This window comes from Passer domesticus, chromosome 22 (genome assembly GCF_036417665.1).
Source record: "Passer domesticus isolate bPasDom1 chromosome 22, bPasDom1.hap1, whole genome shotgun sequence".
Classification (NCBI taxonomy): domain Eukaryota; kingdom Metazoa; phylum Chordata; class Aves; order Passeriformes; family Passeridae; genus Passer; species Passer domesticus.
Window position 1 is genome coordinate 5,762,509 of NC_087495.1, and position 18,921 is coordinate 5,781,429.

The 18,921-nt window shown below is 41.2% G+C and overlaps 2 protein-coding genes across 4 annotated transcripts in view; one reads left to right on the top strand and one right to left on the bottom strand.

Moving 5' to 3' along the window:
* PRKCZ (protein kinase C zeta) overlaps window positions 1-15,810 on the bottom strand; it is a 41,390-nt gene extending 25,580 nt beyond the window's left edge. Inside the window, exons 1-5 of one of the 3 annotated variants that reach the window (XM_064397180.1) lie at window positions 15,536-15,810; window positions 14,614-14,809; window positions 10,907-11,028; window positions 8,985-9,074; window positions 8,558-8,608 (exon numbers count right to left, since the gene is read on the bottom strand). In XM_064397180.1, the coding sequence (XP_064253250.1) occupies window positions 8,558-8,608; window positions 8,985-9,074; window positions 10,907-11,028; window positions 14,614-14,684 (334 nt within the window). In that variant the 5' untranslated portion in view covers window positions 14,685-14,809; window positions 15,536-15,810. Of the gene's footprint in view, window positions 1-4,823; window positions 5,102-5,190; window positions 5,601-8,557; window positions 8,609-8,984; window positions 9,075-10,906; window positions 11,029-14,613; window positions 14,810-15,535 lie in introns of those variants that run through there. The other 2 variants (XM_064397182.1, XM_064397181.1) reach the window with 2 other exon arrangements.
* A 1,231-nt stretch (window positions 15,811-17,041) lies between these two features.
* CFAP74 (cilia and flagella associated protein 74) overlaps window positions 17,042-18,921 on the top strand; it is a 70,564-nt gene continuing 68,684 nt past the window's right edge. Inside the window, exon 1 of the mRNA XM_064397155.1 lies at window positions 17,042-17,104. The gene's annotated coding sequence lies outside the window, so the exon portion shown is untranslated. The remainder of the gene's footprint in view (window positions 17,105-18,921) is intronic.

Consider the following 18,921-nt stretch of genomic DNA (forward strand, 5'->3'; position numbering starts at 1 on the left):
ATAAAGAAATCACATATAAAGGTAGAACACATTTTTTGGGACACTAAATTCCAAAGTACACTTTGATAGTACATTGCTTGACATCTGTTATTTAATTTCCTACAAACAGTTACATTGAAACAATTTATGTGCTTCAGAAAGCAATTTTAAGACATACACTGGATGTTAAGTGGCCCTACTTTTTATTATGAATAAGCTGCTGCATACAATTGAAATTGGAAAATGAAAAGAGTATCCTTAACAATATGGAGGTATTAAGTGCTTTGACCCCTTGCAGTTATTGCAAAATATTAAATGGCCAGAAGATAGCTTTTTAAATTTTAATTTAAGGCTGATTAGCACTTGGGAAACCATCTCCCCATCCTTTTCTTTTCCAACAGACACTAAAATTAACTACAAAGTCTGTGAAGAAAAAACACAGTTAAGACAGCAACAATAACCAAGGAAGTAGAGGATCAGTGGAGAACCAACAAGGACACAGATGTCCCACAGAGCAGCAGCATTTACTGCAGCCCAGCTGGGTGAACATCCTTCCACTGCCTCAGAAGGGGCAGCTGAGCCCCACCTGCCCTGCCCAGCCCCAGTGCTCCCTCGTGCCTGAGCTCTTGGGTGTTCCCCTTCAAACCCTGCTGCCAAAACGGCTCCGTGGCACTGCAAGGTGACAAAGTCACACCTCCAAAGGCAGTGCCACAAACACAGCAGTGCCAACGGCTCATTTGGAGCGAGTCTCTGACTCACAAGTCTGATTTTATGTGCAATTGATCAGATGTACTTGAAAATAACAAAATACACCAAGTGTTACTCAAGAAATGGTCACTAAGTCCACTGCTGGCTGCTGCCCCAGCAGTGACATGTCCTGGTTCTGAGCACATCAGTGACCACAAGCTGCTGATGTCCTTCCCTCCTCAGCCTCTCTGTTTGCAAGGCTGTCCCAGACACAGGATAAAATGCTGCTCTAATTTGAAAGAATGTTATGAGAAAGGCCACAAGACAACTGGTGGTGAGTTCATGCTTCTGAAGGTGATGAACGTTTTTGTTTAGGAATGAAAAATAGGTTCATATTTTCCCTTCTCTAACTGGGCCCTCTAAGCAATTTTCAATTCACAGCCTTTCATGATGTGCAGTTGGCTCCTCTGGTTCCAAAGTCATTGGTCACATAAACCCCAAAACTAAACTTGCATTGCATGGTTAATAGTAAGTCCAAAGGCTTCTTTTGATGATTGCATCATTAATTCTCCCAAAATAAAAATCACTTTCATTAGAAGATTTACTACAATGAAAAGTGAATTTAATGTTCTATTAGCATAATTTAGGAGCTGCATTAAAATGTTTGATCAAGCTGAAAGAGTACTGAGCCAGTACTTATTTAAATTACTTAATTCTTTAATTCAGCTAACTTAGGATTGAAGTAGAGCAAAATGAAGTTCTGAACATTTAAGCAATCTGTAGCATCTGCATCCACTTTCTACTGTTTTATTCTTAAACAAACCTCTATGTCTTAGTACATCCATGAAGCAATACTTTCTACTAGAAATAAAAGCCTGATAACAGAATATTATACACCCTGGAATCAATGAAGAAAGCAACCAAAAAGTAAGGAGCAATCTATGAGGTTTGCTGCAGGAATTTGGTTCTGCTGTATCTCATGAGCAGTCTCCATGATTTAAGACTTGCTGGGAGTCTTACCCTAGAGCTGACAGCTCACATTTTAAAGAAAATTTTCATCCTTTGAGTACATGAAGTTCATACCTGTGGGTAACTGAAAGGGAAGTCCAGTTCTTGTGACTGAGTGAGACAGCAATCAGAAGGAACTGAATCCACATTGTTCCAGTGTCATCAGTTAAAACTTAGTCAGATCTAGTTTTCACCTAGTCTTTTTTATCTTAAAAAGCAAATTATGACATGTCTATTGAAAAGGTCAAAGGAAGAACAAAAAGCTAGCCAGTGACAAATCCCTGAGAAAATAGAAGATTTTGCTTGAAGAGTCCCATTGCCCTGGCTTCTTGTCCTTTAGAAAACGGTTAAATAATTTATCTTATCCTATGCCAAACGTGATTTTAAAATTATTTTTAGCATATTTGATCACTTGTCTTTATGTATGTTGAAGTCCTAGTCTTGTCTTCTGGCAGTGAAACATTCCACTGGCTGTGACCTGTCCCATCCATCCATTTCCCCCTCATTTCAGAGTTACCAAGATAATTCTCCTTGTACTGCAACATGCTACTGCACACGAAGCTGATCATCACAGAACTACCAAAAGTTTCCACAACATGTGCTTGGAATTAAATTGAAATTAAAGTTAGGTAACTTTGTATCAGAGTTACCAAAGCAAAGAGGGAGTCTTGTGCCAGTCACAGGGCACCTGCACTGCTTTACTGATGAGAACCTAAATTATTGGAAGAAGTATAGAACAGCATTAGCAGTAGTAGTAATTTATTGTAAAAATAAAGGCCATATGAAAATCCTGGAGTAGTGCCTTGAAACAACTCTGGTTTGCTTTTAAACCTGTCCCCAGCTAACAATTCAAGGACAAGCCCTAACAGGTGAAGGAGAAACAGCAATGGAACTCGAGTTACAAATGAGGCACTTTCTGGTCAATATTGAGATCAGTTTTTCCTCTTCCCACTCCCATGGCAGCTCCTTCCCCATGTGGTTTCAGGGTGAACTGCACAGTCTGCCCTTCTCTGCCTGACAGTGCTCAGGGCTCTCCTGTGCCTCTGCTGGGAGCCACCCTGTCAGCAAGCCTCACATTTGCTGCTTTTTGCTTTATTTACCCCCCAGACTTGTACTACTGCAAGCCCTCAGAGGCTACACCTGCTGCCAGAGCCTCCCAAGGTTTGCTCCCGGTGCTCCCCACTCCAAATGCAATCTCACACACAATCTGGTTTCTCACAGCAACTCCAAAATCCAGGAATCAATGCTGAAGAGCCCATGCACCTGCCCTGCAGGCCTCTGCTGTGAATTGTATGGCTCAGTTCAACATAAAAAAACACAACTTGCATAGAGAAACTCATTTCCAAGAGTATTACACGGACCCAAGTATAACAATGTATCATTAACCTTGGCTGTATAAATGAGGAGGTTACATATTAAACAGCTCTTCCAAGCTACTGAAACACACAGGCCTAACTGGGGTTTGGCAGGCCCACAAATATTCACTAATTCCAGCAAAATCAAAAAGCTTCACCACCTCCTTGCCCATTTAGCTACCCAAGTGCCTGAATATCAAGAGTGGATTTATCAACTTATAAGAAGATATGAGACATAACACAGGGAGAGGAACTAGACATGACATCAAAGAGAAGCATTCTGAAAGCAGGTGACACCCTTTCTGCATTTAATATACTACATTCTGAGTAACAGCTAGGAGAGGGGAAGTGGAATAAAGAAAAAAGAACACAGATTATTTGCTATGACACCTTAAAAACCAGCCCATGCATTCCTTAGTCTATTGTCATTTTAGTCTATAGTTTATAAATTGTAATACAAACATCTGCTATGACACCCAGCACCTTTAATTAAGAGCAGATCTCAAATCCCACAATCAGACTTGTGCTTTATAATTTTATGCCTGAATTACAAAAAGCAAGGTCCAGCCCTTTATTCCTCATTGGATGTTTCATAGCTAAGAAAACTGTTAAGATTATTTAGAATTTAAAATCATGAAATTATTATAAGCAAACCAGACCTTTAACTACAATCCTGTTCTCAGTAACTTATGCTGCCTCACAATCTGTCTCTTTTTCAAATATGTCACATATGACACAAATGTGGTGCAGTTAAGACAGAGAAAGAGATTTCAGGTATTCTTGAGAAACTATGACACAGCTATTTTTATATCCTAAGCAAAAATATCTTAAATCAAAATAGTACAGTCCCTCCCTCCCCCCCAGTTCAATTAGTAAAATCCAGGAGAGGGTTACTAGCAGTTTCAAAATTGCCTAATTATCCAGTGCAATCCAATCTATGTCTTCAGAACAGTCTCTATGGTGGCAATAGTTCTTTTCTTCATTGGGGGATTAAATTGGTTCACGTGCTCTGAATAACCTAATCACTGCTGCCAATACAGTAACAAATGAAGGGAAAAACCTGCCTTATGAGCTAGAAAAATATTTACAGGCCACACTACTCCAGCAAGAAGCCTTCTAAAGCTATTTCACAGTATCAGGCAGGACATAAAGCAAAATCAAATATCTATACCTAAAATAAAAAGCCCACAACAACAATTAGGTTACTACAATACCTTTACTCAAGCCTGTGATGAAATTTTCAAGAAAGATGGCTTTGGGGGATAAATGAAGTCCAAACACCTAATGCTAAAATACTGAGCAGATAAACAAAGAGCACAGGAGACATGCACAACACAGTGTAATCATTACCAAAAAAATAAGGCAGCAAAATCAGCCAGAAATATTAGATAATAAAAACTATCACACTAACGTAGTAAGTGCTAAAACATTTAAAACATACTCATTCTCTTCTGTTAATTAATTAAAGGTTTCCTTGTCTGCATTCTCCTATTTAACGAAGCAAACAGCAAAACAACCCTAAAATTTGCTGGCACTAGCTATCCAAACCCAAGATGAATTTTAATATTAAATACACAGATCTATTTGTAAAGCAGAAGCAAACTAGCACAGTTCATTCCGACAATATTAGAGACTAAGTAACCCTTAATTCAAAACAAGTATTTCACAATTAAAACCAGCCATCTATGACAAGCCACTCAGCAGAATTCAACAAAAAGGCCTCAGAAAATGATGCTCCTAAATGGTTAGCCTTTACATCAGCAATCCTACAATAAACAGGCCCCGAGCACATACCGTCAGGGTTTTTGGGATACATTTCCTTCATTAATCTCCAATATTAGCAGCAGCAGCATCACTCACTCTTCCGTTCCTCTCCTCCTAAAATACATTCCCCAGGAGTCCTTTCAATGCAATTTTATCAGTATTTCCAGGAGGTCTCTCAGCCACATCCCTACGCACAGAGGCAGCAGGAATCTCTGCATTTGTAACAATCCATGGCTGCAAAGGAGGGTGGCAGGCACAGCGACTGTACCATAACCAAAATGCTGAGTTCTCTTCTCTCCTGCAGCACACGTACACACAGCCCGCGTCAGTGCCCGCCGCTCACAACAGCAACCACAATGATGACACAAAATCTACAGAAAAAGCATGCATTACTCACTGGGTTTTATTCTTTAGCCTCTTCAGCATGGAATTCTTTACAATGTAGTAGGTATGAAATGAAACATTTTCCCTTTATTCCACGGATGCCGCTGTGTGAATACCATTAGACACCAAGGACAATAGGCAGGATCAGCTCGAACATTAAGAGCAAATATTTAATGGAAGACTGGTTACCCCCGTCTCTCCCTTTCACATCTCTGCCTCATGTATCCAGGCACGGGTGGTACTGGCTCCCTTGAGAGGCTGTAGCTAGCAGCTGAGGCACAACTAAAACATGGCATGGATGTCAAGGAGCTGATGTCACCAAAACAAGTATTTCTCTGATAAAGCCAGCAATTCCGTTAGGGAAGTCCTACAAATCGATGGGAATTGTTCAGCTGGACGTGCTGTGTTACACAATGCACTGCAGCACCAAGAGTGATAAATCAGATCAAGATCTGTCAGGGTAAATAAGCTCAGACTCCAATAACTAAGTTATAAAGCTGCCAATCAGCTGCTGGGATCCACACACGCTGTCAGGAGCGCTGGCACCTCGAGGCACAGGAGAGAACACACCAAATGCCTCTGAAACAACCTTGTTTATTCCATTCTGAAAGAACTGCTCATCTACTGAAAAAGTAAAAGTGAAATGCAAGACTGGTCTAAAAGTCTGCCATCTTTATCAGGAAACACTGATGGAGCACGCAAGGCTCCAGTCCAGCAGATGCTGGGAACGCCCGGGAGGGGTCACATTCAGTGTCTGGGAAGGGATGGGAGATGTTTCAGCAACGCTGTCACCTCACACAGCACTGCCAGCACAGCCAGCTCAGGGACAGGGGCTGCTTGTAACCACAGCTGTGCACTTACACTGGGAGCTGGGGCTGCCTCCAACAACAAGCACAGAAATTCAGGAGCAAAGGAATACAGAGACAATACAAATGCAGATGCTGGAGACTGTGCAAATTCTGTCTCACAGACAGCACCACATCAGTATAATAACAAAGGTTCTTCAAGCACAGAAATAACTTCCCTTAAGTCATGCAAATGGAATTGAAATATTAGGCATGTGGTTTATTTCATTAATTGATTACAGGCTTTTATTTCAAGCTTTGCTGGCTAGTACAATCTCAAAACCATATCAATTTAACAAAGGTGAGGATAGGTAGCAACTCTATCATTAAATTTCAACATAAATGCAAACCCTCCAGTCTGTATTCCTGCACTCTTCTTCCAAAGTATTATTGTTCTGCAGGAGCTGGAAAGAAAAACCCTACAATCCTACAGAAATAGAGATTTGCACTTCAGAAGACCACAAACTATTGGAAAGAGCCACTCCGTGACCTAACATGGAGACATCTGAGCAACAGATTGGAAATGCCATTATTTCACAATTGAATAGTTTTATTTAAAAACTCCATTTCAAACTGTCTGTAGTTCTGTAACAAACCAGCAATCCACACTTAGAACTGCTAATTTAAGTAGAAGCTCATTTTGGATAGACCAACTACTTCACTGTTTATTTGTCTCTGGAAAAAACCTGAGGCAAACTCATAAGCTCCTTTATAGTGCAAACATGATACTCCAGAAAACATATCCATGTATTACATAATATTCTCACTTTTAAAGGGATTTCCTATGAACATAACTACAGTGATAAAGACACAAAGTAAGAAATTGAAACAGGATTAATATTTTCTGAAGCAAAACAAATATTTCAGTCCTGACAAAATAAACAGTCCCTTAAATAAACTGTATCACCAACACCAGTAACATTTCCTTACAGTCCCAAGTGCAATGCAGATGTTTGCTGTGGGCCTTTGGCTAACAAGCAATAATACTCAATGTATTAGTCTATGCTAAATTATAATTTAAATACAATTTAATAGCTCTGTTGCAAAAAATATTTATACCTTGGCCACAAGGCCCAATTTCCATGCAGGCCCCACAGATGCAGAGGTAATGTGCATCAAATTAATTCATGAAACCATAAGAAACCTGACCAGAGATCCCTTATGAAGCACATCCAACTAAACAGGATTTTTAAACAATCTGAGTGTGATTCAACGTGACCTGTAAAGCCATAGAGGGAGAAATACCCCACAGACACAATAACCAGGTCAGCTGAGCCACACTCAGCTGTGCTTTCTGCAGCTCATCTCGTGGCTTGAGAGAACTAAAACTTCCAACAAATTAATACAAAAAACTTTTCTATTAGAATATCTACACCTTTAATGAGTTCATTAAATTAGGTGTCTCAGGGATAATTTCTTTAACTCTTCTAATCATAGTAGAAGAGCCTTTATCTGCTGTCCTTGCTCAGAAAATTAGAGGAATTAATGTTGTACATTTACTTTCTTTTCTTCCTTTCTAAAAGACAATTTTAATAACCTAGTCAACATGAAAACTTACCTGGTTTTTGCAGTTAACCTTTCATCTACTGTAGTTAGATGTACTACAATGTAGAAAATCATATTTGAACTTTAACTTTTTGGTATTTATTTCACCTTTCTCCATCCTCATAGAAGTTCTCAATAGATAACTTATTAGCATAATTCCTCTGATTGAAAGCAGCACTCACAACTATTACCACTGCACTACTCATCTTGAGCCAGTCTGGCAGTGTAAATCCTGATCAACCAAGTACTTTTCTCCTAGTATGCATTACTTGCTCTTATCAGCAATTAGTTTTATCTCCTCTCATAGTTCTCAAAGAGAAGAGCAAAGGTCCTTCAAATTCCTCAGTTAGCTTTTCTTGACACTCCTGTGAGCAGCCAAGCATCATCTGGTACCTTTGGCACCCAATTATTCCCATTCCTTTCCATAACATTTACCAAGATATGAACTGAAGTCCTGATGCCATCCCTCTGTAATGAGAACTGACTATACAGCTATTTAATCCTTTTATCCCTGTGCAGTTCAGGGTATTATAAATACAGGTAAACCATATCAATTATGTCTCCTTCCTCTGGAGGTTTATCTACCTCTCACAGGATTATTTTTATAGAGATTAATAACCTTTTTATAAAAATGGCCTATCTCCCTCTTGAGCACATAATTTCTTTTCCCTGAAAGTTAAAAAACCAAAAGAACCACAAAAAAAGCCAAGGCCTACATTCAAATAGGCATCTAAAATCTTGTTGTATCTTCCTTTGAAAGTATCAACACCAAAAACCAGCATTAATCCTCAAAAACAGTAAAACACTGCTACAACACTGATTTATGCAATGTGTCTGTTGACAAAATGTAAAACATTTTGCATTCTTTTAAGAAAACAAAACAGAAACACACGTATGTAGCACTAGATTATGAAAATCCTTTAATATATTTCTTTTCCATGTGACCAAAAAAGAAGTTTAGCTAGAATTGGAGAACATTTTAGTACTCACGGTCTTCTCCTGGACAAGGCATGCCGGGTTTCTCTGGAGTACTTGGGAAAACTAAAACAAAAACATTAGATCTTTAAGGTAAAAGATTCTCAGTAGTATTTTTTTCCTTGATTCTTGAATGTATTTAACACAGACAGTTTTTGGAAGCCTTTAAATAATTCTACATGAGAAATGATGCAATCAAAATTTGGTTCTATATTGGCAGGAGCTTATACTGGAGTAAAGCATGAACAAATCTGTGCAGTGCTGAACTCAAAGCCTCCTGCACAGTCTCAGCTTTGAGCTCCAGTTCCTTCCTCAGCACCAAACTCCAGGGCAGCAGCTTCACAAAGGATATTTGACAGGCAAGGAGTCACTCCAGCCTCCCACTGGAGCAGCTGCTGGGATTATCAGGCACACAGGGGCTCCTGAACTGTGCAATACTTGCCATGAATGATCAGCCCTTCGTCTCTGTTCTGACAGTACAAACGGAATGCTTCCTCCAGCTCCATCTGGGATGAGATGGTACAGGGGTCACCTGACAAAAAAAGCAACACACAGGCAAATTTACCTCTGAAGAATTTCAATTAGTAAAAAATGTACCAGCTTCAGGTATTGCCTTTCTTTCAAACACTTGATATTAAGATGGCATTTTGATCAAAGCCAAAATGGAACAACACAGTTATTCCTTCCAATTTCAGCAAAATTGAGTAGACAGAACTATCCTACAGGATAACAAGAAAATAAAAGTCAACAGTCAATAGGCCTAAAGATCTCCCCCATTTTCTTGATGTCTGCTTGCGGTCACATTATCAGCATTACCTTGGGAGGGTTATTTTTGTTAAAACTGGATAATTAATCCATAAATCCACTTAACCAGACACACGTGAAGTACAGTACATCACAATGCACTGAGAGCAAGCAAAGAAGCAAGGATGTCACTCTGAACCCCTGTCCCCTTGGGGAACAGCCACCTTCCTGCAGCACACCTTGGGTGACAGGTGACCTGATGATATCCAGGCAAGTGATGACACCAGTGTCAAGCCACATTTAAACTTTAATTTCTTATTTTTAAAAAATGTTCTTATTTTGTAAAATTATGAATCCAGGGCCCAGCTACCTCTCTTTGAAGGCTACTGCTGTTGATGATCTGTAAATGCAGCAATAATGCAACATGAAAGACAAAAGAATTATTTGTACTGCAAATCAACAATCCATATTCCTTATATGTTTACAGGATTTTCTCATGAGTGAGCTATTCATAGCTCAAACCTTTTGGATCTTGTCAAAAACAAAGAAACACTATAAAAGCCCAACAGAAAATCTATTTTCTTCATCTCTTGGTTGGTTTTGTTTATTCATTAAGCCATCGGCAATTGTTTGCTTTTAGTTAGTTCAAAGAGAACATCTGTTTGTGCAATCAGTCAAATGAACTTAAATTCCATGTGGCAATAAGTGGAAACACTCACATGCAGAAATAGGATAACTCACAAAACCCAGGAGGATCAATAACAGCCAACACAGCAGATTAGCTGAAAGTGAACCACTCAGACCCAGGAACCAGAAAAAGGTTGTACAGGTATTCAACCAAGACTAGAGGAAAATACTTACTAGAACAGAGACTAAATAAATTCTTGTTAATTTAAGTAAGCTTCAAAAAGCCAATGCAACAGAGAGTCCAACAAAGAACACTTAACAGAACTCATGTCTTAGAATCCTCCAACTCAAAACTCAGGGGGTTTTCTTCTTCCCTGCAATAATCTTCCTTTATTAGCAGGCATGCAGTTCAACCAGCTAAGCACAGGCAATGTAATTATCTGCCATGTCCTTCTGATCAGGTTACTTCTTATTACACCATCATTAAACTGAGGTTGCACAGTTGCCTCTGTCCTTCTTGGTATTCAAAATATAAAGAGTAAAATTTAGAAGTATTAATACTTGTCCTTGGTGTCTTAAAAAGGGCTGAGTTGTCTTTGACTACCAGCTACCTCCTTCCAAGGTCAGTACTTTGAAATTCCATTTACTCAAACAACTCTATCAGCTAAGAGAGCTATTTAAAAAACCAAAACACACCATTAAAACTATTAGCCAAACCAGTCTGGTATTTTTCCACCTTTCTGTATTCAGTTCTAGCTCTGCAGGCCCTGACTTTGACAAGGTGCTTCAGCAGAAGTGAATTCAGGTGCTACTACAATCAACCCTGAGGTCTTAAGTCTCATTTCTCCAAGCCTCCTGCTCTGTGACAGGGTTCTGTAGTTAGGTATTTAGAAACAAAAAACTCCACAGCATATTTGTTCATACAAGTTCCTCAATGCCCCTCCTCTGTACCACAGTGAACAACAAACCCTGAGAAGTATTTCAGTCCAATACCTTCATCATCAATCCACTTGAGGGTAATTGGATGTTCCTGTTCCAAGTTACACATCTCGTGCACTTCATCACAGAGTTCAGCATAGCTCATGGAGGCATCCAAGTTTGTTATCAGGATGTCCCTGCAGAAGATGAAAACATCAGCTTTTATCAGAAAATACCTGCATATTCCAACAGTTCCACCTATGGACAGCAAGCTGCAGAATCATACAGCATGAGCATTCCTCATAGAAAACATTCCCACTGTGCCAGCAGGATTACACCTCACAGTGCTTAACTCAAAAATACTGCAGGAAATAAATGTGTTAATTATCTGTCTTTAATGCATGTTTACTCGGGTGAGCCAAGCTCCCTTATTATAATTATCAGCGCTTGAAGTGTTGTTAAAAAACAAACCAGAAGCTTTCATAATATTTTTTTTTTATAATCCAGGTGCTTCTTCTATCAGGAGATTAAAAAAAATCTCTATTATAAAATCCTTTAAAACAGAGGCTTTACCTCACATCCACTATATTGTCTGAGATGAAGCTTTGATTAGGTGAATTCTCAAAACATGTAATTACAGGAAAATTCAGGTAAAATCTTACTCAGCTTCTGCATCTTTCACTCTACCTTTGTAGTGTTTAGAGAACATGACCCAATACTGAACTCTCTAGGTAAACTATACATTATCTCAGGAATTTGTGACAATAACTTTTGATATAATGGAAGTCCACAAGTACTATCAAAGCAGGTCAAATACTGAAAAAGGAAAAAAAGATTACACAAAACAAAATCTAATGATACAAACAAGACTTTCTACTACTTTTAAAATATTTTCCAAATTACTGATTCTGGGAAATCAATTAATAAACAAGTGCAAAAAGAAACAGGAGATGAACTTAAATCATTCCATTGACTTCAAAATCTTCCAGAGGAAAATTAGGAAACTGTTGATAGCTAATGGCTACTGGCATGGGTAATTCTTTCCCCTCTTAGTGCAATACAGCAAATATATCAGAAGTTGTCCAGCATGACTGAGATGATTTTCCTATTTCCATACTATGTGACAAGTCATTTTAGAAAAAATGTTATACAACATACTCTGCCTACTTATGTCTTTCAAGCAGCAGTTGAACAGTACTACACTGAAATAAGAAACTTAAACTCCACAACTTACATTTTAAATGATATGCATTAATAGCTTGCCATTTTGCCTTTGCTGAGAAAAATTACTACAAGCAAAGCTCTAAAACAATCATCTTAAAGAACTGGACTGTTTCAAATTCAGATTAAAGCGCTGCAACCTTTTCAAGTGTATCTTTAATCTATACTTTGTAGCGCTCTCAAAGAGCAGCAACTTAATAATTCTTCATAACAGCAACAGCAAAAGAAATACATATGCTGCCTGCCAACCTGTACATCCATATCATCCACTACACTGAGAGCTGTCAGGTGAGGTTGAGTTTAAGAACATTTCCCTGTCAAAGAAGTCATGTTTTATGCATTTATGAAAGTAAGAGACCAAACTGGCTCTCACAGTCGTGTCTGAGGGCTGGGGCAATGCCTTGCCCCAAGACAAGGGCACCAACAAATGCAGCTCATTATTTAATGCACTGCCACCACGAGCCACTCGTGAAATCAGGCAGTGTAGATCTGTGGTAACCATGGACAATCACACCTGCACACGTATCTAAATAATATTCAAAAACTGAAAATACACTGTAAGACAACACTACTACACACACTGTAAACTCCAAATGAAACTGGCAACTACTAATCAGCCTTTAATTGTCAAAATTATTATTACAGATGTCATTCTATAAGTAAACTAATGAATTTCATATCCATGATGTCCACGTTCCTTTGAGATTTACTGTATTTAATCTACAGCCCCATCAGGCAATCAGGGCACAGGGAAGTGAAAACCATTCCTTGTTTATCAGTAAACAATCCCATGGGACACTTAAAGAAAATTGAAACTGGACACTACACAGTAATACAAAAAGCTAATGATCAGTAAGTTCTGTACGAGCAGTTACAGCAAGAGAAATAATTCCAGTGAGAGTTCAAACATGTCATTGCTCAGAGCCAAGGTAACACACAGCAAAGCAGAACTGCACCACTGCTCTGTGCCAGTGATTTCAAGTAACCAGGTATAAACTAGAGAGGCAAGTCGTATAATTCTTGGTTCATTATTGCAGTTACTTAGGTTTTATTTTGTAATCTACTCTGGCAGTGATTTCTAGTGTGCTATGTTAGGAACTCTGTCACACCCAGAAACAGGAATACCTGAGATACTCAGCCTCCAGAGATACACTCAACACTCACATGTTTTGAACTTCCTCCTGCTCAGATTTCTAACATGGATTATTTTAATTTCAGCAGTTAGTGCCTAATTCTGAAGTTGCCCAGCATCAATGATTTCCTGAAGTCTTGTTCAAAAGCTGAGTGAGTACTGCAATGGAGATACTGAGATGATCAGTTATAGAGGCTACAACGCCAGTTTTACCTCACACAATTTGATCAGCAGAACAAAACAAAACAAAACTCATAGAGCTTGGAACTCTTGTTTGTAAACTGCTTTCTACAGACTTCACAGCTCATGCAAAAGACTGAATGTAGTGCTGCAGGAAAAACTACAGCAGTTTATTGTAAAACATGGTAATAATAATTACTTGACTTCTAACACTGACACAATTATTATCACCTCTCCTCTGTGCACAGACAAGTTCCACAGACACACTCCTTTCACTTTATATCAACACTACCTGCCAGCAGCCACCCCACATTACTTACACCCAGTTCTACTGGTGCTTGTAGTGCCTTCCTGCACAGAGCTGAGGCAGCTCTCCCCTTGCATTACCACAGAAATTCAACTGCTCTAGAACTCTAAACTCAGGACCTCAAACTACATGACATTGATAAGTAGGTAAGTTTAAAAAGAAAGCATTTTGTTTTTAATAAAATTTGTGAAGTGACTTTCATAACCACATCACATTTAATTCAAACCAGCATTTTTCTACACCATAATGTAAGAACATGCACAGTGGTAGCTACATTTAACTTATGTAGTAGTAAAACATCAGAAAAGATCACTCAAGTCACTTATTAAATGCCAACAAGTTCAGTCTAAATACTTCCAGTCAACTTTAAGGATCTACTTGGGCCAAATATTTAACTCCTCAAATGCCTTAAACTCAGGCCTTGAAGGAAGACAGGAGAACCTAAAGCAACATTATTTCACAAGGTCCTCAGAGTGGCAGCAAGCCAATTAGATTACACATACCTGAAAACTCAAATTTCATGTTTCTGCAATAAAACCTTCCTGTTTCTACTGTCAACTGAGTGAAGTCATAAGGGACCATGACATTCTGATTACAGAGAGGGTAAAATGTAATAACTGCATCTGGGTGCAGATGGATCTAACCTGGCTGTGACCATGGGAATCAATAATCCATCAACCCACAATAACTGTGGGTTTGTCAGTTATGCACATTTTCCCTCCTTCTGAGAGAAAAATAAAATTAGTTTTTCTTTTGATCAGCATGCTGCAGGAGTCTGACTGCTATTTTAACAGCTCTGAAGTTTACCTGCCTGATCTGACATTAATTACAAATCCACCAAAGCCCTGGTTATTTTATCACTAGGTCAGACCATGAACTCCTGCTCAATACACTTCAAAAATAGACAGGTCACAACACAGAGGAGAGGACACGCTGACTTACCCACTGTAGTGTGTTTTTACTCTGATGAAGTCTTTGTTCAGATCAATTTTTGAGCCCATTCTGCTAGGCATGGTCTGTATTTAGCAGCTATATAAAATTACAAGTATGCAGAAATAAGTTGATTCAAGACAGATAACAGATTCTGAAGAGCTTCACATGTAAAATGTGTTTCTGCTCCAGATGATTCTCAATCCAGCTGCACAGATAAAAAAACAGAATATTGATGAATATACACACACTGCTAAACAAATGAGTTGTGTCAAATTTTAGAAACACAAATAGCTTTACATAGAACAGCAAAAAAAATCAAAAGGAAAATGTGTAAGACCATTGACCTGCACAGAAATGAAATAAGACTGGTTAAAAATACCCTGTACAATTTAGCTTTACAGAAATATCCCAAGTATTTGAGGATGTTTTCTTAAAAAGCCCTCCTGGCTGAAATACTCCACGGAAGTTTTTACTTATTCATCAACACAGCATCTTACTCTTTTCTCGCAAAGAATCAAGTTACTAAAAATAGTTTTTCTGTAAATAAAACATCGTAGCCAATTACTACCAGTTACAAATTTACCCAAGAGAAGCAGCAGAGGAGATCCGAGGGGCCATTTAGCATACCTTTATGACTGGAGGCTGACAAAACATCCTGTTTATTCCCAACTACCACATCACCCACGAATGTATCCAGACACCTCCCGAACCTCGCTGTCCGGGCGAGCCGGACCACAGGTACCGGGGGAGCGGAGACTCCCGAACCCTCGGCCCGACCCTCCCGGGGGCTCCGGGGAACACGCGGCCCCTCCTGCCCGCCCGGGTCCCCCCTCAGCCCGGCCTGCGGGGAGCGGCCGGGACCGCTCGGGACGAGCCGGCGCCGGCACCTCCCGGACGGAGCGGTACCCACCGGGACCATGCGGACTCCTACCTGCTCCGACCGCGGCCGTCCCACCCCACACGGAGGGGCCCCGCGGCGCGCAGCGGCCGCTCCCTCAGCCGTGCCCGGCTGCACCTCCGCGGCCTCAAGTTGCTCAAAGTCCCGCAAGGAAGTTTCGAAGCGGACTTTGCCTCGCTGCCGGCGGTGCCCCGGCGGGGAGCGGCGGCAGCGGCCGGCGGAGGAGCCGCGCTGTCCCTCAGGTGTCCCCTCAAGTCCTGCCCCAGGTGGCCCCGGCGCCCCTCAGCCGCTGTCCAGGCTCAGCGCCCCGCGCCCGCGGCAACATGGCGGTCTGAGGGCGGGAGCCGCAGCCAATGGAGAGCCAATCCCCGCCCGGGTCCCGCCTCCCCCCCGCCAATAGCAGAGCGGGAACCGTTACCTGGGGAGCCGGAGCGTCCCGGCCAACCAGAGCGGGCGTGGGGGCGGTGGGGAACACCTGCAGCCAATGGGAGCGCGGTGCGGCACACCTGCAGCCAATGGGAGCGCGGCGCGGCAGGGAGGGGCGGATGAGGGAGCGGGGAGGGGGGGGGACAGGTGTGAGGGGACAGCGCTGAGGGGACAGCGCTGAGGGGACAGGTGTGGGGGAATTGGTGTGAGGGAACTGTGCTGAGGGGACTGGTGTGAGGGGACAGTGCTGACGGGACAGTGCTCAGGGGACTGATGTGAGGGAATTGGTGTGAGGGGACAGTGCTGAGGGGACAGCTCTGAGGGGACAGGTGTGGGGGAATTGGTGTGAGGGAACTGTGCTGAGGGGAGAGTGCTGACGGGACAGTGCTCAGGGGACTGATGTGAGGGAATTGGTGTGAGGGGACAGTGCTGAGGGGACAGCTCTGAGGGGACAGCTCTGAGGGGACAGCGCTGAGGGGACAGTGCTGAGGGAATTGATGTGAGAGGACTTTGTTGAGGGGACTGTGCTGAGGGGGCTGTGCTGAGGGGACCAGTGTGAGGGCACAGGGCTGTGGGGGCTGTGCTGAGGGGGCTGTGCTGAGGGGACACGTGTGAGGGAATTGGTGTGAGGGGACAGTTGAGAGGGGACAGGTGTGAGGGGACAGTGCTGATGGGACTTTGCTGAGGGGACAGGTGGGAGGGAGCTGGTGTGTGTGGACAGGGGAGTAGTGTGAGGGGATAGTGCTGAGGAGACTGCTCAGGAGACAGGTATGAGGGGACTGTGTTTAGGGGACTGGTGAAGGGGACAGTGCTGAGGGGACAGGTGTGAGGGCATGGGATGTGTCAGGGGACAGGTGTGACAGGAGACTGGTGTGAAGGGGACAGGTGTGACAGGATACTGATGTATCCTCTGTAAGGACTGGTGTGAGGAAACCAGGGACATGCTGAGGGAACTGGCATGAGGGATGGGTGGAGGAGAACTGATGTGGGGGCAGAGGAGTGGTCCTGAGGGGACAGGGGACAGATGTGAGGGAACAGAACTGGAGGGGACATGTGCTGAAGGGATAAAGGTGCTGAAGGGACAGGTGTGGCAGGACAGGTCCTGTCTGCCTCCCCCAGAGCTGCCAGAGCTGCTTCCCAGGAAATCTCAACAGGAAGCCCCAGCAGTGATGTCCCGTGAGTGTCAATCCAACATCCAATCTGGGGAGGGGCCACTCAAAGTGGCTAAAGCAGGAAAATCACAGCTGAGATAGTAAAGAGGGAATAATATCAGACTGGCCAGATGAGAGAAAAAACCAATATATTAGTGGGGGAGCAACCAGAGTTCCACAAGAGGCAGTCTGTGACATGTTTAATGCTTTGTAAATTCTGGTTTGGATGTTTTTCCCTAATGATACTTTGATATTTTGCTTCCAAGCTATTAATTAATCAGGATCTCCTGCTTTTTCCTCACAAAAAGCTGGAGAACTCGGAGAGTCCTCTAGTGGAAATGCTGCTCATCCTGCCCAAACAGCTGGTTTCCTTGTGTACTTTAAAACTTTTCTAAGCAAATAAGCTATCCAAGCAAAAGGGTTGCTTTGGGGCTTTTCCTTTTGTATTTATATCCACCATTGGCCACCATGACCCAACAAATCTGAAAAATAAAACAAAACAGGGAGACACAGCTACAAGATTTTTTTTTTGAGCTACCTGGAGTTGAGTGGTCATGATTTGTATTTTGAAATGGAAAAAAATAATCGGTCCTTTGTCTTCTGCTATTTCATGTGTACACCTGCCTCAAGTTTTTTCAGGCACATTTAGCACTTTCTCAGCACCTTTGTGGGGCTTTTGGGATTTGTGGGTTGGATAGTTTCTTTTGGTGTTTTTACAATCTTCCAAAATACAAACAAATAATACTTGGCACCAGTTCATTAGCAGTAAAATGGGAAAATGTATTCCCATCAGTAGGGATGTTTTCTTTGACACTGAGGAACTGCACCCCATGGCTTCATTTATCAGTCTTTAATTGAATTATTTGTTTGTCCACTGCTGATTTTATCTTATTGGGAACTCTCAATTTGGTTTCAAAGTGGGTCCTTAAATCTTCATGTGTTCCAAATTTCTCTGCTTAAAACAGAGAACATTATGTAAGGTAGGTCTACAAACATAATTCTTTCAGGTCAAGGCAGCCTTTGATCTCCATGTCAATTAAATGCTTCAGCTCCTTGAGCTGCTGGATTGGGAGATAAAAGGTTCTTCAGAACTGTGATCTGAAGTTTTGTGTGGTTTATTGCTGTTTTTTCTTCTAGCACAACTTACCAAGGAGAAAAGCTCAGGTTTATTTTCAGTGTTTGATGAAAAAAAATCTCAAGTATAATATTTTTACATCTTGCAGATAAATTTTATAGTTGTTCACTTACTGTCCATGCTGTTGTTATAGAAGTCTTGTTTTGGGTTGGTTTCTATTTTCTTATATTACAAGACTGTTTAAGCAGTTGAATTTCTCAATAGATGCTTCCACTTCTGGGCAGATGGCAGTTTTTGGAGAGGACCTTGGCTTTGCTCTGTGCATTAGCTGACAAGGTTGTAACTGGTTTGAAACAAAAGCTGTAAATCCTGAGTGTATTCCTTTTTTCCCCCTGTATTTCTCCAAATGGCAGGCACTTTTGTCTTCTACCAAGCCATCTTCAACTTTAAAATTGCAATATTTCTGTCACCTACATCTAGATTTGAAGAGCTGGCAGGTTCCTACAGATTTATTTTTTTTTATTCCAGGTGTAAATGAGATATCTAAAATTAAAATTTTAGTTCTTTTAAAAATCACCATTAGATATTTTAAGAGCAGTGATTTGAAGCAATCTGTTTGAGAAAGAGAAAACTAAAAAGGGGTTTGGTTTTTTTTCAAATATTTCATTTCTGAAATTCTAAAATCAACCTCAGCATTCAATCATGTCACAAATTAACTGTATCAGTGATAAAATGTGATTTATTCAAGAATCTAATGATGATAGTCC